The sequence below is a fragment of the Vulpes lagopus genome, chromosome 4 (genome assembly GCF_018345385.1).
Source record: "Vulpes lagopus strain Blue_001 chromosome 4, ASM1834538v1, whole genome shotgun sequence".
NCBI classification, from domain to species: domain Eukaryota; kingdom Metazoa; phylum Chordata; class Mammalia; order Carnivora; family Canidae; genus Vulpes; species Vulpes lagopus.
Window position 1 is genome coordinate 59353299 of NC_054827.1, and position 19654 is coordinate 59372952.

Here is a 19654-nt window from a genome sequence, read left to right on the forward strand (position 1 = left end):
AGGGCCCCACAAGCTCCAGCCTCACGCCACCCCTTCCCGGCGCGTGACCGTGGGCCGGCCCGAGCCTGATGCTCCGTGTGCTCGCGATGCTTCCCCAGCCTCCCCGAGACTCAGTTTCCCTCCCTCCATCCACTCCACACGCCCCTTTAAACTGGGGTGCCCTCGGGGCTCCTGCGGTCCCGTCCTGGTGAGCACAGGTGAACCGGGCCACGGCTCCTGCATCACCGACGTTTCCAGGTGAGAGTCTGGGCAGCGCTCGCTCGCGTGTGCCTTTATATCCGGGTCCCCCTCGGCTTTTACTGAACCACAGGCATCGAGTGTGACCGAGTGGAAGGCCCCCGCTACCGCCCGCAGGACTCCCGAGGACTTCCCCGGCCTCCGGAAGATCGCGGACCACAGAAGGAGGACGTTTGCACGTCTCTGCTGCCCGAAGCAAGGGAACGTCATTGCCACTGGCGACTGTGCTGCCGTGGGATGCACAGACCCCGGCGGGGCAGCCCGGGTGCAGCCACATGCACGCGCACGCTCCCGGGGCCCGTGACTTCCAGAGAACACAGGCCTCCCCTCACCAAGCAGCGCCTGCGCCGGTGCTTCGAGGCGGGCCGCAGCGAGGGAGTGGTCGGCACCCAACCGCCCCGCACGTACCAGGGCGGGGGCAAGGAACTCGCGCCGAGGCTGCGTGGAAGGGGCCGGTGGCAGAAGCCAAGGCCTCCAGGTGCTTCCGCGAACCTTCGAGGCAGAGCCCGCACCCACCATCTGCCACGCGCAAGCCCGAAACCGATGCTTCCAAATCCTGCGATAAGGGAGCGACGTGACAGGGGGTTCCTTCCGCGTCTCAAGGTCCCGGTGCCCCGCTCCATGGCATCGCTTCCTGACTACCCGGGGCCTCTGGGAAATTCCGTCACGGCCACTGGTGAGGGACGTGACTCGTGACTCAGGCAGCGGCGGCTCACGGGCCACGGGTCCCGACAGTCACGCCGTCCTGGTGTTGACCTCCCCACCCACCACCACTTCCTCCAAGTGTGACTGGAGGCAAAGCAGAACCAACAAGGTCCGAGAGGACGTCCGCACGCGCATGCATGGCACACAGGTGCACACGCCAAACACGCATGCACACGCAATGCCGTACACACACATACACAGGCACATGCCATACACATGCGCACGCCACACACACGCACACGCCGTAGACATGCACATGGCGTACACACACACACCATAGACATGCACACGCCGTACACATGCACACGCCGTACACATGCACATGGCGTACACACGCACACGCCATAGACGTGCACATGCGTAGACATGCACATGCCGTAGACCTGCACACGCCATACACATGCACATGCACACACCATGCACATGCACACACCATGCACACGCACTCCATATACGCACACACACAGGTGCAGCTAACAGGACCCAGTCTGGAAACTGGCCTCAGCCTGTGTAACCTGACACCTGATGTCACCTGCGACAGAAACCGCCCATTGTCTTCACTTTAATTAAACAGAGAAGTCTGTAAATAGCCACCTCAAATTTCAGAAGCTATTCTACACCACCTGTGCTCCCGCGGGAGAAACCACAATGGCCAAGCACAAACAATCCGGGCGTGAGCACCGGGGGCCAGGGAAGGGCTCGCACCTGCGTCCCCTGCAGACGCTGGCAACGCCCAGAGCACCTGACACATGGCCACCACCAGGCGGGGACACGGCCTCCGTCATAGGCAGAAGCCACTCTGAAAGAATGAGCTTCTCGGACGCAGGGCAGCCGCACTGGCCCCTGGGGTCGTCCCCGGGCTGAGGCCGCCGTGTGCTGCCCGGGAGCCCTGGCCACGCCCAGGCTAGTTCACATCTGCGCAGTGAAGGGCATCCTGGTGAAAGCCACACCTGCACCCGGAGAGCACCCAGGCCCGTTCCTGCGCCGCTGCGACGGACACTGGCTGGACGCTGACAGTCGAGTACAGACGGGGCGGGAGAAACTGGCAACGCCGTGCCCGGGGCGTCAGCGACAGCCTCAGTGGACAGGCCTGCAAGCCACCCGCCGGCCAGAGGTCGTGCACCACCCACGCCCCAACCCGGGCTCCCCGACGTCTCCCAGTAGGGCTCGGGAGGAAGAGGCCCCCTACGTGTCTGTCGCAGGACCTGCACCCTCAGGGAGCAGATGGCACGCTCTGGAACCCATCAAACCGACTGTCCCCGGCCAGATGGCAAGAGAACAATGGTCAGAAACAAACCTGCAGAGGCCTTGACCACCCCCTCGCATCCGCGGCACGAACAAGGCTTTCTCCCGTGTCTCCCGCGTGCCCAGCCAGCGGCCGAGACTTGGCAAGCTCCGTTCCATCAGCTCCTCGCTGCCACCCGCCCAGGGGTGGAGGCCCAGGCGCCAGAAGACTGTGTGCGAGGTCCTGCGGTGACCTGCGTGGGCCGTCCCCTGACGCTGGCCCCAGACTCGCAACCACTGAGGTGTTCAGCCCGAACCACGCATCCAGCACCATCCCCCTGCCCCTCACCAACAGGCCGACTCTCCGGGCCCCCCTTGTCCACGGGCCCCCAGGAGGCTCAGCCCGTGTCGGACCCATCAGCCAAGTCAACGCTGACGAAGGCCAGGTCGCCTTCTGCAACCAGCCTGCCAGCTGGGTGTGAGGACTAGTCAAACTGCACACCCCACTTCATCAACCCCTGCAGTAACCGGAAGAAAGATCTGCAGCAGAACATCCTAGAACAACGGCCACCAGGGCGACAGCCCAGGGTTCAGAGCGTGTCCCAAACGCCCCACACGGTCCCAGGGACCCCCCTGCCCCGCAGACAAAGCTGCTGTCGGGGTGTCAGGTCACCAGGTCAGGCCCCAGCATGTGGCCAGGTCCGCCGGCAGGGCCCATCACCGCCCCAGAACCGACCCAGCGGCTCATGGGCTGAAGGAGCCGAGCCGAGGTGTTCTGGAACGTCTCGGGAAGGAACCTGGCACCTGGGACGTCTATGGACCCGGTGAACACCCGGCCGGGGGGAGGCCTGGGGGCGGGAGGGGGTGGACAGACGGCAACTGGACCTGGGGCCGCTCGCACGGCTGCAGCAGGGGGTGTTCGCAGCCCGGAGCCCACGGCCTCAGGTGGCAGGAAGGCGGCCACAAGCTCCCACACCTAAAGACTGACGAGTTGCCACGAGCATCAAAGACCGAGCATGGAGGGGAGGCCCAGGGGCTCACCGAGGACACGGGGCCAGGGCGCCTGGGGCCAAACCTTCGCTGGGTGTTCCCCACTTCCACGAAGGCCTCCTTGGGGTGTCCAGGTCACCCACCTCCGCAGGCCCCTAGGACACCATGACACGAGTCACCTCATGGCCACGTTCCGCCCCGAAGGAGACGGCCCGAGACCCCTGCGGTCACGGAGGCAACCGACTAGGAAACCCAGGCTGACGTCCGGGATCAGGAAGACGGACGTTTCGGAGGCAGACCTGGCTCTGACCACTATGGAACGAACGTGTGCAGATGGCCGGCAGCTGAGCCAGGCGTGGGTGCAGAGGCCCCGTGAGCACAGCAGCGGGTCCCGTCTGAGGCCCCGAGGGAGCCACGTGGAGGAAGGGACGAGCCAGCAGCCCGGATGCGGCAAGGACTCACCTGTTCCAAGCGCCCCTGCGCACAGCGGCGAGTCACCACCTAAAACGAAAAGAAACAGGGTCAGCAGACGGGCTCCCAGGAGAAGCCGCGTGTCGTCGGCTAGGGCCCGGCCCCGACGCCGAGCCCCCGGGACCCCCTGCTCACGGCCACGATTTCTGCATCACAGACGCGCAAGGCCCTGCAGCTAAGACAATCCCGACCGTGTTCTCGGCTTTTCCAAAGTCCAGCTGTTTTTACAGCATTTTGTGACAACCCTGGAGCCTTCTGCAAAGAGAAGCGGCCTGTGCTCCTAGGCAGACTTTGCAGATTTTCCTCTCCCGGGAGGGGACTCCCAGGCCAGGAAGCTGGGGGCCAGCGGGAGCCCGGCCATGACCGGGAGATGCAGGCCTGCCGGTGGCCTTCAGGCGCCCCCACAGCCACACCCCGAGCTCGTATTCCCTACGCAGTGGACGCCTGCCCTAGATCCCTTCCTGCGAGTGGAACGGAGTCGCGCGGGGGCTCAGGAGGCCGAGCAGGGGAGGCAGGAAGACCGTGGGCACACAGACGGCCGGCGCGGGGCAGGGGCTCAGGCTCCAGGACCTGCCTTGGTTGGACCTGGGGGCGGCTCACACCTGCCTCAGTTGGTCCTGGGGTGCCAGGACCCTGACACCTGCAGGCGCTGCCCGCACGGGCCCCTCGCACCCCCGTCTTCAAAGCAAAAATGTGCACAGCAAAGGAGAGACCCCAGGGACCTAGCTGTCCTCGCGGGCTGCCGTGGGCGGCAGCGCGACCTTAGCTCCCGCCATGCGGACTATTTATAGCCGCGCTGCTTATCTTAGCAGTTCCTCAGGGAACATGACACAGGGTCATTCGCTCGTCTGGGACACACATTGCTCCAGCAGGACACTGACTCACACCCTCGTCTGGGGCAGGGCCCCGTCGCCGGCACCCACCCGCTCCCCCACCCACACCCCTCCACGCCCAGAACCCTGACCCAGGCCCGGCCTCCCGGCTCTGACCCCCCACCCCCCAGGAAAGGGGCACGTCTTCACGACACGCGTGTCCTCAGCTCCACACACGTAGGTGTCACAGCTTGAAGACTGGGGGAGGGGAAGTGTGAACAAATAAACATAAAGCCCAAAAAAAGTGTCTCTGGAAATACGGGAAGTTACGGGCAGGCGCCCTCAGGGTGGAGGCGGCCGGACAGGCAGGCCCCGGACACAGGACACGCGCTCGGTCCGCGCCTGCCAAGGCCCTGCAAGCGGCTGGGGCACCTGACTTTCTGCATTCCGTGCCAGGGACAGTATTCAGCGATTTAAAAAAAAAAAAAAGGAAAAGAGAAGACACAGAGGAACCCCAGTGCCTGTCGCCAAGATAAAGAAGCCAGTGAGGCCGCTGCAGCGTGAGTCCAGCTCCGGCGGAGGCAGCACTGCAGGGACAGTCGGGGGACTGGCAGGGGCCTGGGGCGGGCGGAGGGTCCCCGGGGCGTGGAGTGTGCTTCACAAGCGCGGCCTGTGTGTGCGCCGGCGGCAGGCCCACAGGAGGCACGGCCCGGAGAGGAGCCCACGGCACAGGGGGGCGTCGCCGGACGCCCTGGCCCCACGACCACTCCTCTGACACCGTGGACGCCTGGTATGGTAACGGGGAGACCAGGAGGGAGACCAGAGTTCCGGCCACTTCTCCGTGGGCCTAAACCACCCTCAAAAATAAAGTCTGTCCCTTCCGGGTCCGTTCACTGTCGGGAGCGTGCTTGTCGCTGTGCAAAGGGAGCAGTGCCAGGCCGCAGCCCCACGCACGAGCCTCTTAGGGGTGGCCACCAGGCGTCCCATCCAGGGAGCAGGGGAGTCTGAGTCACCCAGGCACCCACCGCCTGTCCCCAGGGTGTCCTCGGGGAGCAGGCCCCGAGCCGGGACTCCCGGGGGCCTCTGGTCTCCAGGACCGACCACAGCCCCACGGCCCATTCCCACCCGCACGTCACAAAACGCGAACAAGAAACGTCCAAGGGTCCCGGGAAGCTGCAAGTGAGCTCGCACCCGGAGCCGCCCCGTTCGGAAAAGACAGAGCGGCCCAGGGGAAAGCCTCCCGTCGCCAAGGGGAGAGCAAAGATTCACGTCAGGAACGGCGGACACGGGGCGGCCCGGGTGGCCCAGCGGTTTAGTGCCGCCTGCAGCCCAGGGCCTGATCCTGGAGACCCGGGTTCGAGTCCCACATCGGGCTCCCTGCAGGGAGCCTGCTTCTCCCTCTGCCTCTCACTCTGTCTCTCTCGTGAATAAATAAATAAAATCTTTTAAAAAAAAAGAACGGTGGACTCTTAATTCGCAGACCATCATCAGGTGGGCACCACGGGCACGTGTTCCTCGCACCAAAGCCCAGGTCGGGAGCCACATGAGGACGCACTGGTTGTGTGTCAGGCCTCTCCCTGGAGTCAGGGGCTGCCATGGGAGGGTGCAGGCCGCCCGCCTTGCTCCTAGGACATAGGCGGTTATGTCCTGGGCGCCTGGGGACTCCCTGCAGCCCGACAGCCTGACCAGGGGCCCGTGGCGCGGCTCCAGCCTGTCGCCTCCTCCCCCTGCCTGGGGCCGGCCCGCCCGCCCCTCGGGACCGAGAGGCCAGGTAAGCTGAGCCATAGGGGCTCAGGCCGGGTCAGCACCAGCCCCGCACGCTCACCTGCTCTCTATCCCCGTCTCGCTGTGACCTCAGCTCACAGGCCCAGCGGCCCATCTGCCGTCCCTTCACCAAAGGAAACTCAGTGTCGCTAGACCGCTTCCAGGCGGGCCCGGCTCCCCGGCATGCAAGGGCGGACGCTCCTCGGCATCAGCTTCTGCAGGCGCCGATCCTGCCTCCCCAGCAGAGCCAAAACACGGCAGCACCTGCCGGGCGATCGGGGACAGCAGGCGGGCCCCGACGCGGCGACGTTCCGGGGCCGTCCTACAGCAGGACAGGCGCTAGGAGAGGACAAGGCAGCGGCCCGGGGGCCCGGGTGGGCCTCCTCGCCGGTTCCCTCCCGCTCTGGAAGGCGGCCTGAGCGAGCAGAGTCCAGGGGAGAGGCCACAGGGGACAGGGCGGGCTGGCGGTACCAGCGCCCCTAGTGGCGATGAAAGCCCCAGAGAGGTCCCTGGGAGGTCGGCTCCAGGATCACTTTATGGCCTGGAGGCAGCTGCGTTAGGGGAAGTCACGGTAACCAAGAACAACCCTAAACAAACAGGACTGCGCCCGGCCACACCTGGCTCCGCTGCACCTGCAGCCCGGTGGTACTGAGCGCTGCCCGCAAGCCAGCAGGTAGCGGGTGACCGGGATGGGGGGGGGGCTCGCACCCGGAGCCCCTGTGCCCCGGGAACGGGAGTGTGGGTGTGAGCGCTGGCGGGTCCACGCGTGACCCAGATGGAGATGGAGTGTGCACGCTCACACACAGCCCCGGCCTGTCCAGGGGCTCGGCCCACACCCCCGGGGGCTGACCCAGGCCGGCGGCTGAGGCTCCTCCTCCGGGGGAGTGGGCAGGACACGGCCCCTCTGTCTACTTCTGGAAATTACGGTCCTGGGAGAGAAATTACAGTTCATTCCCCTCCACGCTCTACGGAGATCGTTTCCTTTCCCCTGGCCCCGCACGCAACGAGCTCAGCTCTGTTGTCAGTGCTTACTGGATTTTGGCTTTGAAGGAAGCCCCAAGAAGCAGAACGTGTGCAGGCGTTCCTGGAGCACATGTGGACGACCGAGGCACCGCGCGGCCACGTGCACACTGGAGGGTGATGCTCATGGACCATCCCAGTCGCACTGGGCACGAGTAAGTCCACAGCCGGGTTCTGGATAAACACGAGACGGTTTTATTCGCCCGTTACGTAAGATGGAGCAGAGATAAAAATTCCATTTTGTTTCTAAGCATTGTTACTGGTGATCAAATATGGGGGGCAGAGCGATGACAGGAGGGGAGCCCCTGTCCCGACGCCGACATTCGGAGAAGAGCTCGGATTCCACCCACGGCGGCCAGAAGCGAGCCCCACAGCCCTGGCACCTCAACGGCACCTGTTCCCTCCGGGTCCGGGAGGCGGGAGCCCAGGATTCACGCGTGGCACAGCCGGTTCCCCGCCCCTGAGCCTCCGCCTCTGGTGTGCCCATGGCCGTCCCGGTTTGGCGCCTGCCTTTGGCCCAGGGCGCGATCCTGGAGACCCAGGATCGAATCCCACGTCAGGCTCCCGGTGCATGGAGCCTGCTTCTCCCTCTGCCTGTGTCTCTGCCCCTCTCTCTCTCTCTCTCTGTATGACTATCATAAATAAATAATTAAAAAAAAAAGATTTTTATTTTATTTATTCCTGAGAGACAGAGAAAAGCAGAGACACAGGCAGAGGGAGAAGCAGGCTCCATGGAGGGAGCCCGACGTGGGACTCGATCCCAGGACCCTGGGGTCATGCCCTAAGCCCAAGGCGGACGCTCAACCGCTGAGCCCCCAGGCATCCGTCCTCACTTCTTCTAAGGATGCCAATCCCATGGGATCACTCCAGCCCCGTCACCATACCTCAGTCACCTCCTAGGAGGCCCCATCTCCACGTACAGCCACATTCTGAGGTTCTGGGGCTCAGGGCTTCCAGTGTGGATGTGGGGCAAGGGCACAGGCAGCCCGCAGCACCCTCCATCAAGGGCCTGACCCGGCCAGTGGAGAACTGAGGTCAGCACTGATGGCCCCACAGTACACTGGGAGTCGGGTCCTCTAGGCAGGGCCAGGAGGGCGGCCACGTGGGCAAGGGGCTCGGTTCCCCGGTCAGGTCCGCCCGGCAATGCTCCTCCGGGAGGGCGGCACTCCAGTGAGGTGGGGGGACCCGGGGGGCAGATGTCACCACGGCCCTCTAAGCGGGGACGGCATCAGTGCAGGGAGACAGCCCTACAGACGCCGACGCTCGGGACTCCGTTAATCCACCCGCTTCCTTCAGGCTCTCCCTGGGGTAGGACAGTCCCAGTCACCCGCGTGGCCCCATGAGAACACATGCCCCCCACCCAGCTAAGCCTGCCCTCCAGGGCTTGCCGTGCCCAGGGCCAGAGCGTGGGGGAGCTCATCTGGATCATTTCATTACATTTTGCCTTGAAGTTGGCAGGCAACTCCTGGAGGTTGTACTTTTCCTTAAAAAAAAAAAAAAAAGAAAGAAAAGAAAGAAAGAGGGGCACTCTGTCTCTGCCTCTCTTAGTCTTTCATACATAAATAAATTAAAGAAAGAAAGAAAGAAAGAAAGAGAAAGGAAGAAAGAAAAAGGAAGAGAGAAAGAAAGAAAAAAGAGAAAGGAAGAAATAAAGAGAAAAAAGAAAAAGGAAGAAAGAGAAAGAAAGGAAAAAGAGAAACAAAGTAAGAAAAAAGCGAGAAAGAAAAAGGAAGGAAAGAAGAGAAAGAAAGAAAAACAAAAGAAAGAAAGAAAAAGGAAGAGAAAAAACAAGGAAAAAGAAAAAGGAAGAAAGGAAGGAAAGAAGGAAGAGAGAAAGAAGAGAAAAAAGGAAGAAATAAAGAGAAAAAGAAAAGGAAAAGGAAGAAAGAAAAAGAAAATAAGAAAAAAGAGAAAGAAAAAGAAAAGAAGGGAAAGGAAGGAAGGAAGAAAGAAAGAAAAAGAAAAAAGGAAGGAAGAGAAAGAGAAAGAAAAAGAAAAGAAAGACAAAAAGAAAGAAAAAAGAAAAAAAGAAATAAAGAGAAAGAAAAGAAAGAAAATGGAAGAAAGAGAAAAAGGAAAAAGAGAAACAAAGAAAAAGAAAGGAAGGAAGAGAGAAAGAAAGATAAACAAAAGAAAGAAAAAGGAAGGAAGGGAGGGAGGCCCAGGTTTGGGGACGTCGCCCTGGGGCCCAGGGCCTGCCGGGCTCTGTGCTTCTAGCGACTTCTAGAGCTAAGGGCTCGGCCGCCCAGTGCCCAGGGCCCCGTCACAGGTGCCGGGAGCGCGGGTGTCGAGGCGGCTTCCCGGCCCATGGAGGCAGGAGGCCCAGGGGCCACGGCCACGTGTCCCTGGGGTCCAGGCAGACGCCCCCCACGCCTGCGGGGCACAGAGAGGAGCTAGAGCAAGTGCTGCTCAGCGCTGGGCTGTCACCAACACTTGCCCGAGGCCAGAGGTCTCCGGCGGGTCTAGGGTGTACGCGGGACAGGGTCCCCTCGTCCTCTCAGGGCGGCCTCGCTCAGGTCCAGCTCACGCTCCCGTCCCGGCAGGGCCGCCCGCACCTGCTGGAGGGTCTCACCTTCCAGGGGCCCCCGGGGCGATGTGCCAACACATGGGGTCACCCACCCCCACACCTGTGCGCTCTTTCCAGAGCTCGCCCCCCGGCCGGGTGGGAGAAGGCAGGTGTGTCTTCAGGGCCGGGGCACCGCTCCCCCTGGCGAGTCACCTGGTCACCCCGCCCCCCCGAGGGGCCAGAGCAGAGGGCCGGCTGGCACCCAGGACACGGTCCTCGGGTCTGTCCCAAGGGTGCAGGGGCCAGGCAGCTCCCATGGAGGGTGGGGGTCTCAGTGGGGGGCCCAGTGGGGGGACGGGCCCCTCTGTCACCTCGGAAAGCCCGAGGCGGCGAGGACACGGAGACGGTGACACCCGGTGTCCACCTGCGTCTAGGGCAAAGGCCACCAGTGGGGGGCAGGGGGTGCCCGGCGGCGCAGCAGGTGCAGGCCCCGGACGCACTCCCCACCACGGTCAGGCCCACGGTCCACCTCCAGGCCGACAGGCGGACACTCAGGACATGTGACTTCTCCAGCTGTGCTTCAATTTTAAACAGAAAGGGTATTTTTGAATATAATATAGTGTAAAGGGCAGAGTCAGGCTGGAGAGCGGAGAAGTGTCCTAGGACGTTGCCCTAGAGGCGCACCCCCTGTCCTCCCCGAGCTCCAGCCCCCCAGGTCCTCTCCAGCGACCTGACCGCCCCGGGGAGGGGGGGGGCTCTGGACTCAGGCTCCCTCGGCCAGGAGGGGCACGACCACCCCGCCTTCCCCTCCTCCTCCTCCTCCACCTCCCCACCCAGCCCCCTCCCTCCTGAGCCCCTCCACCCTTAGGCCCTTCCCTGCTCAGGGCCCTCCCCACCCAGTCCCCCCACCCAGCCCCTCCCCATCCAGTCCCCCCACTAAGTCCCTCCACACCCAGCCCGTGCCCCCCACTGAGCCCCCCACACACCCTCCATGAACAACCACAGTGGGGGGTCTCAGCAGCCAGGGAGATGGGGGGGTCACCCCCCAGCCTGGGCCTGGATGGGACCCCGCGAGCAGCCAGCATGCCCAGGGCGCCCGGGGCCAGGGGAGGCGGAGAGCCCTGAGGGCGCAGGAAGGGCACGTCCGGCCTAACCTCCTCCGACACCTCTCACCTGCTCATCTCTAACCCCATGGCCGGCTCCCAGGCACAGCGTCGGGGACCCTAACTTGGGGAGGGGGCGGGCCCTGCCAGGGCACCTGCAGCCCAGGGGGCGGCTGCCAAGGCGGGACCCTGGCGAGTCCTGACAGGTGCACTCACCATCAAATCTCAGGAAGGCACACCTGAAACCTGGCGTCCGGCGGCATAGAGGCGGCCTGTGCCCTCGGGGCGCCACGTAAGCACCTGCCGCCAACCCCGCGGCACCCCGGGGCTCTCCTCGCCACATCACGGTTACAAAAGCCCGCAGCACCCAGAGTCCCAGGAGGATGCCCGTCTGCCGGGTGACTGCCTGCTGCCCCTCCGACGCCCCGACGCCTGGTCAACACCTGCCACCACCCTCTAAACGTCCAGAGGAGGCCTCTAAGAGGACAAAAAGGCATGAAATAAGGCCTCTGGGATCAGAATTCGGATTTCCTCGTCATTCAGACCTCCTGTCCTCCGCGTCCCCTCCCTGCCCCCACGAAGCCACAGCCGGGAGTCCCCTCCTGCAAGGAGGGCTCAGCAGTGTGGAGGCAGAGGGGGCAACGGCAAGTAGGATCACCTGCTGGGGCTCCAGGACGCGGGCTGCGGACACAGTGGTCTCCGGAGAGACGCACCTGCTCCCCAGGTGCAGGAGGCAAGCGCCCCCGGGCACCCGAAGCAGGAGATGCTCCCGGCAGAGGCCTCGCGGCCGGGCTCGCTCGAGCCGCACACCGGGGCTCGGGACCCCTCGCGGAGGACGTCTGTATTCTGATTCCAGAAAGAGACCACGGCCCGAACTCCGTGGCTGTCACGGGCGGTCAGGCTCAGCCCGGGTGCCCCTGCCCTCCTCCCCGGAGGCCCCACCGTCTCACCAGCTGCTCCCGGCGGCCACGCGTGCTAGGTCGTTCCTCCCAGAGGGCAGCAGGCCTGACGCAAAGAATCCCGTCTGTGGAGCATCACGCAGCGGGGAATCCCGTCACTATCACTTAGCGGCCCCCGGCAGCCCGGCCTCAGCTTCCCGGGCACCCGCGCTGCATCGGGCACCTGCACCTGCACACTTGCACACCTGTGACCCTCGTCATGAGAGGGACGTCTGCGAGGAATGGAGGGGCCTCACCCTGCCATTGGAGCCGGGCTGCACGAGCTTGGGGGACCGTCCTCAGGGTGCCCGACAGCAGGTGCCCATCCCCTGCCATGCCCAGCTCAGCAAGCCGGAGCCGGGCTGCAAGAGCTTGGGGGGCACCGTCCTCGGGGTGCCCGACAGCAGGTGCCCATCCCCTGCCATGCCCAGCTCAGCGAGCCGGCCTGCTGGGACTGCTGCACGTCCCCCCCAGCTCGTTTCAGTCCATGAATGACCCCTAAGGCACTGCATGGATGCCCTCAGGTATAACTAGGTCCCCCTGGCACAAGCTGAGGCCAGTAACAACCTGGGATTAATTCACTAAAAATACGTCAAACCACGACCTCACCCCTCCTCCCATTCCTCCACATCCCACAGACGCAGAGAACACAGGGCAGCGGCTCCTCTGTCACGTGGGCCTCCACCAACCACTGTCTACACCGGATCCGAAGACGCAGCAGCTGAATGTGACATGGCGGGAAGGGCCGTTCTCGGAGGAAATACTCTCGTGAGGAATTAAAACTGTGAAACAGGGCACCCGGGTGGCCCGGCGGTTTAGCACCGCCTACGGCCCAGGGCGTGATCCTGGGTCCCAGGATCGGGTCCCACGTCGGGCTCCCTGCATGGAGCCTGCTTCTCCCTCTGCCTGTGTCTCTGCCTCTCCCTCTGTCTGTGTCTCTCATGAATAAATAAAAATCTTTTAAATAAATAAATAAATAAATAAACAAATAAAACTGTGGAACAGCCTCTCATGGCGCTGGCTTCGGGGTCCGGATCACACCTTGCGAGCAAAACCATGGACCAAGGCAGGAGCGGGGACCTCCCGTGCCAGCGCCAGCGACCCTGGGAGCCATCACAGACCAAGCCGTCCACCCAGGCCCAGGCCCTGCCACCGCGCAGTCCCGGAGACGGGCTCGCAGCTCCGCCTGGGAATTCTGAGAAGCCTGAGTGACGCCAAGAGCTGTGGATCGCTGGAGGACGAGGGCATCGCAAGGCCCTGGGGGCGGGGGGAGCGGGGCGCCCTCCCTGGCACAGACGCAGACCCGGCCTCCAGCCTGGAGCCCAGCAGCGTTCCCGAGCAGGGGCCGAGGGCACAGGGGCAGGTCTCCAGGCTCCGGGGCAGGGGCGCCAGGCGCACGACGCACCGTGAACACACACCTGGGCTCTGAAACCCGACACCTGCGACGGCTGGGACGCATGAGGCCGGCCCGTTTGCTGGTCCGTGTGCCACACCCGGGGGCGGCCCCGCTCAGCACCTCTGAACCTTTGGGGAGTCAGCTCAGCTTCTGCGGGAGGTTCGAGGGCTCCCCGCTTGGCGGCCACACGGACGGGCAAGCGGGGCCCCAGCGGCCGCCCAGGACCCCCTCCTCTCCAGCAGGCCCCATCTCACCCACGGGGGCGCCCGGCGAGCAGAGTATCTCGAATCCCAAACTTGCCAGCGATCCTGCCTAAACTCTTTACCTTCCCCCAAAGCGAACTAATCCGGGTGACCACGGTCACCTGTGAAGAGCAGCTGTTCCCGCGGACTCAGTGGGATGGCGCAGCCACTCGTTGGCCACGGAGAGAAGCCTCAGCCCCGGGGACCCGCAGCAGCAGGCGAGACGCCCCCAGTGGGATCACGGCCTGGGCCCGTGCCTCGGGGCGCCCTCTGGGCCCAGGCCTCGCCTGTGGGGCTTCACTGCCTGATGGCCAGGGACACGGTGACCTCAGTCCAGGCTCAGCACTCGGCTCCCGGCGCAGCCCGCGGCCCCCGGCCCGGCCCCGTTTCTGCAGCTTGGCTCTCCCCTTGGCACTGATGCAGAGCAGGGCTCACCGCACACGAACCCGCCCCGGGGAGGGTGCCACACGCGCAGCCTCTGCCCCCCTCCCCTGTCCCCCCACCCGGCCTGCAGATGTCCCAGAGGAGCCCACCGTGCCCGCCGTCCCCCTATACACTGAGCAGCAAGCAGGGCCGGACGTTAGGCCAAAGCCCGTGCCCCAGACCAAAGCATCACGGTCGGCTGCCAGGAAATCCTGCAAACCCCCGGCACCCAGGGACCCTGTGGGCCGCGCACTCGGGGTAAGCAGGGACCCCCACCGGCAGAGCCGCGTCCCGGCTCCTGGCAGACGGAGCTGTGCCCCGATTATCCCGGAGCGGCTGGCAACATGCGGCCCTTCTGCGCTGACGGCAACCGCGTCACGGTTCTGGAATAAGAAGGGCCTTGGTCACCGCGGGTGGCATTCTGTCCGGCCACTCAGGCTGGGTTGCTGAGAAAAGTGACTGCGGCTACGATTCCCCCAAGCCCGGTCTACAGAGAAAATGCTGGTCGGTCGCTCAGCAAACTGCCAATTAGGGCGGCCAGAAATGCCGCCATCGGTGATAGCGAAGACTTCTGGAATATTCTCTGAGCCAAAGAATTCAATCCTCTAAGTAGCTGGCTCTGGGCCCTTCAAGAAATGGTGCCAACAGGGGGGCTCACTTCCCAGCTGCCAGGAGGAGTGGCCGGGCCGGCCATAGTGTCACACACGGAGGCCCACACAGGTACACAGACACACCACACACACGCATTTGCATGCACACATGCATGCACCTCCAGGCACGCGCGCACACACGCATACTATACACATGCAGGCGCACACGCATGTACTGTATACGCTTCCAGACACACACACATCCATGCACATCCAGGCACACACATGTATGCATCTCCAGGCACATGCATGCACACACACACATACTGTACACATCCAGGCACACACACATCCATGCACATCCAGGCACACACACACGAATGCACATCGGGCACATGCGCGCACACACGCATACCATACACATGCAAGCACACACACAGACTGTATGCACTTCCAGACACACACACCATGGACATCCAGGCACACGCATGCATCTCCAGGCACATGCACGCACACACACACACACACACACACACACACTGTATACACTTCCAGACACACACACATGCATCTCCAGGCATGTGCGCGCACACACATACTATACACATGCAGGTGCACACACACATGCACCCCCAGGCACGCACACACATACCGTACACATGCAGGCACACACAGGTACTGTATACACGTCCAGGCACACACTCATGCATGCACCTCCAGGCACGCGTGCACACACACAGGCAGGAGGACACAGGATGGGCAGCACTGCACTGCTGTCCCAGGGGGGCTCTCACGTCTGCCCCACAGTAGTAACAAGGTATAAGCTGTGTAGAACAAGGGTCATATAATGGACACCCTCAGGGTTAGGGACACATCTAAATCCTCCTGGGCAGGGGGGAACCCCTCTTGGAATCCAGAAAATTCCTGAGCCCCAAACCATCACTGAAAAGCAAAAGGGCACATCTGCAGGCAACGCAGACCAAGAATACACCAGGGCTGGAAACAAGCCACTCTGTGAGTGTGTATGAGCCAGGAACCCCTGGCCTAGCTAGACCAGAAAGGCGGCTCCTCCAGAGTGAGACGAGAAGTGAGGCAGAAGGGCCCACAGCCCCGCCGTGAGCGCCCGTCCCTGAAACAGCTCAAATGCATAGCAGGTGACATCTCGGAGGCAGGGGGCCAGGCGTTCCGAGGGGGCGGGGGCGGTGCTGCTGGCCTGGGGCTGGGCGGCCGTGTAGCGCAGGCCTCTGCACCTCACTGTCCGCTTCTCCTGAGCCCCAAATCCCCCGTGATGGAAAGTTCAAAAAGATAAGTCATTCCACCTCTTTCTTGAAAACACGCATAGGGCCAGCCTGTAGCTCCAGCTCTGTGTATACGTGTGTGTGCATGGGAATGCACGTGCGTCCCTGTGCATGTCTGTGCATGTGTCAGCTGTGAGTATAAACCGAACTGTGCGTGTGCATGCACGCATGTGGGTATATGCTGTGCTCCCAGATGCGTGAGTTTTGCATGTGTGTGCAGGCGCGCGTGTGTGTGCTCCCGCATGAGTGTGAACTGTGCGTGTGTGTGCACGTGTGCACTCCCACAGGGCTGTCAACTGTGCACGAGTGTACATGTGCTCGTGTGCGTCTGTGTGAAAAGCGCGTGGGTGTAAATGGTGTGAGTTGTATGTGCGCACGCATATGTGCACGGGTGTGCATGTGCTCCTGCATGGGCGAGAACTGTGCATGTGTGTGTGCCCCCGGCGTAGGTGTGAGGTGTGCGTGCGTGTGTGCACTGTGTGTGCACGTGTGTGTGGTGGGGAGCGTGGGGGGACTCGGGACCTCTGGTCCCCACGCGGAGCTCACCATGAGGAGCCAGCCACCACTCACGCTGCCTGCCTCCAGCGCACGCCCCTTCTGCTCGGCCTGGCGCCAGGTGGAAATCATCAGCAGCAGCTGACCCGGGGGTGCACAGCGGCAGCAAAGTCCCAAGACTCTAAAACCCCATCTCCCTGGGCCTCCACCCACGGGGGCGGCCTGCGGGACATGGGACGGGCTCCCACCAAGGCAGGGACGGCTGGTCGGAGGGGGTAACGCATGCAGTCCCGGAAAATGCGGGACGCGCAGGCACGGAGCTCCGGGCAGAAAACCAGGCCTCCTTGCTGGGCCGCCCATAGCTGCCCACCTGCCACCTCCGGGCCCCCCACGGCCCCACCCGTCAAAGTCCTAAACCCCAAGCACCCCAGGCCTCCAGAGCTTCCAGGGGCACTGGGCGATTTAGCCCCTCCAAAAACCAGGGTGTCTATCGCCAGCTCAGGGCGCTGACCTCCATGACAGCCTGACAACCCCAAGCACCCCAAGAACAGCAACCCTAAGAGGAGGCCCCCAGTCCTCAAGGCCAGGCACGCGCCCTAACCCCTCCTCCTACCCCAGCCCAGCCCGACACAACAACGTAATCACGAGAGAGAAGGGGTCACCTGCTGGGGGGGGGCGCAGGGCGCTGGCGTGGCCGGGCCAAGTCCCGAACTCTTATCTGCAACCCAATTCTTATCTGCAACCGAATTCTTGAGCGTTTCTACAATTCGGAGCAGAGTCCACGGCTCCTCAGCTTACGGCTGAGATGAAACCTATACGTCCTATCACAGCATCTAGCAGCCTTCTCTTGCGGGTCCCGCGCTGTGGCCGCAGGCCAAGGCGCCCGCCCTGTGCGCCCCTGCCATCCCGCGGAGGCCGGGGAGGGGGGGTGGGCGGCCCTTACCTTGGCTTCACATCTCCTGTGGCAGCAGTACTTGCAGGCTGCAAGAGAAGGAGAAAGAAGGAGTCGGTGTCGAGCGGACTCGGCAGCAACTGGTCTCACCCCTGCAAACCCCGCCCGCCGCTGGAGACCCTCGGGACGCGGTGCCACACGCAGCGGAGGGCGGGGGGTAGGGGGCAAGGACCCCGGGAGGACGGCCACACGGCCTCCGTGTGCGCCTGGGAATGAGAGCTTGTCCCTGAACGGGGGTGGGAAACCCCGAAGAGCCCCCCCAGCATCAGGGCTGGCGACCGCCTTCCAGTCGGCGACAGAGCTGCCCGCTGAGTGCCGCACGCACCGCACTTCCGCGTGGCCTGGGAACAACAGTCCCAAGAAGTCCATGTCCACATTCCAGCAGGGGAATCCTCCCGCCGGGGCCGTCATGTGAGCGCTGAGCCCGGAGGCCCCAAACACGCAGCCCTGGGGCCAGAACCAATGGGGATTTCCCAGGCCTGCCCCCAGGAGGCTGTGGCCACTGATGGAGGAGGCCCTGGGTGCCAGGCGGAGGAGGCCCCAGATGCCAGGTGGAGGAGGCCCCAGATGCCAGGTGGAGTAGGCCCTGGGTGCCAGGCGGAGGAGGCCCCAGATGCCAGGCGGAAACAGCAGGACCGGGAGGCGGGGACATAGGGAGGGCAGGGGACAGCCCTGCACGGGCACGCTCCACGCCTCTGCTTCCCCTCCCCGCCTGACCACGATGCCATCAAGGGAGCCGGGGTGACACGACAAGCACGATGTCAACCTACACAGGTGTGTGGGGTCCTGGGAGAATGAGGCCCCGGTGGGGGCGTGGGGCCGGGCCCTGACCTGCTCAGCACCTCAAAGCGCCCTCACACAGACGAGGGTACAGCAAAGTCACTGGGCTGCCGGCGGGGGCCACTGGACGCCAGAACCGAGCTGCCGGGCGTTATCTCTGCGAGATCTCTCTCCTGATGGTCTCTATGCCTCTGAGGCTCGCGAGTTATTCACAGAGACGCAGGGACTCGGCGCGAAGGCGATGGGAGAGGCTCTAACCAAGACAGACTTGCCTTTGGGATAAAAGGGGCTTCGCGCCAGACCGGGAACGCGGCAGGGAGCCCAGCGGGGGCTGGAGGCTGGTAGGACGTCCCGAGGTCACGGGGACTTGCTCAGAGGCCTGGGCTTCTGGGTGAGCAAGAATCAGCAGAAATGCAGGTAGGAGCCCCCCGGCCCCAAAGGATGCTCTGTGCGCACACCCCGAGCAGGGCCGGGGTCCAGCCGCAGCCAGGGCCGGCGGCATGAATTCTGTGGCCATCACCCTCCAGGAGGCCCCGGGTGACTGGTGGGACACACCGCCCGGCTACGTGGGCCCCGGATTCCCGTCCCGCAGAAGCAGGGACGAAGGGCAGATGCCGCTGCCATGGCACGGTCCTAACCGCCGCTGGGGTCATTGGCCACACGCAGACGTACTTGCTGCAACGGGCCAGCTCAACCCCGAAAGGGGTCCGGCCAGGGCAGCGTGACAGGCGCGGGGACACGCACAGGGCAGATTTGTCCCACGACTTGGGCTTCGTCGGGTAAAGTCGTCGTATTCACGAGGGTCAACCGATCACAGCGACGCGGCGCCAACCCGAGCACTGCGGTGGAGACCCACGAGGTGGACCTGTTGTTTCCGGGACATCGGCAGGCGACTCCCAAAGTCTTAGGGCATCCCCTGGGGTTTCCCCAAAGAGCGGCCTCGGGGGAACCATGAGCCCGGCCTGCTCGGTGGCTCCTCCTGGAAGTGCACACACGCCTCGTGGGCCAAGCGGACGTGCGGTTCTCGTGCCAGGAGGAAGGCGGCAGCCAGCGCTCCGCCCGGAGCCCTCCATCGCTCCCCCAAGGCTGGGCGCCTGCGTCCTGGAGGCCCTGGCCTGCCTTCCCCACCCCCCGGCACTCGTCCCGGTGCACCTCAGTCCGCGGCGGCCTTTGTCGTCCGTCACAGCCAACCAGAGCAGTGGCGGGAACGGGACCGGCACCGACCCCACGGAGCGCCCCACGGAGCGCCCACCGCGCGTCAGCTGCACCCACAACACCTTCCACCGCACGGGCCCGGGGGACGTCACCTGCGCCGCAGAGCAGGTTTACTGCCCACGACCCCTCAGGTCGCCCGGGGGGCGCTCGCAGAAGCCGGCGCACAGGGCGGGGGCCCCCTACCCGGCCGCGAGCCCCACACCGCACACGCCCGGGCCGCCCGCCCTCCCCGCCTGCGGCTCCCGCTTCATTGTCTGCTCCCGGCTTTCCGGGGCTGTAATTGGGAAAATTGCAGGCGTGGAAGGTGTAGAACACGATGGCCGGACGCGTGTCTACATTGTGAGCTCTTTGCCGCAGTCACGTTAATTACCCATCGCGCTCCCGTGGCTGCGCGCGAGGGAGAGAAGCCCAGACCCACCCTCTCAGCAAACCCCAAGCGGCCAGCCAGGCCCCACGCACCGCCGCTCAGTAGGTCCCGGCTCGCTCACCTCGC

General features: G+C 63.9%; 1 protein-coding gene across 2 annotated transcripts in view; it reads right to left on the reverse strand.

Annotated features, from left to right (window-relative positions):
• Window positions 1-19654, reverse strand: part of TNS3 (tensin 3) — a 138556-nt gene that overhangs the window by 100922 nt on the left and 17980 nt on the right. The window contains exons 3-4 of one of the 2 annotated variants that reach the window (XM_041753243.1): window positions 17158-17195; window positions 3619-3657 (exon numbers count right to left, since the gene is read on the reverse strand). In XM_041753243.1, coding sequence (XP_041609177.1) covers window positions 3619-3657; window positions 17158-17195 — 77 coding nt within the window. Of the gene's footprint in view, window positions 1-3618; window positions 3658-6264; window positions 6627-17157; window positions 17196-19654 lie in introns of those variants that run through there. The other variant, XM_041753244.1, reaches the window with a different exon arrangement.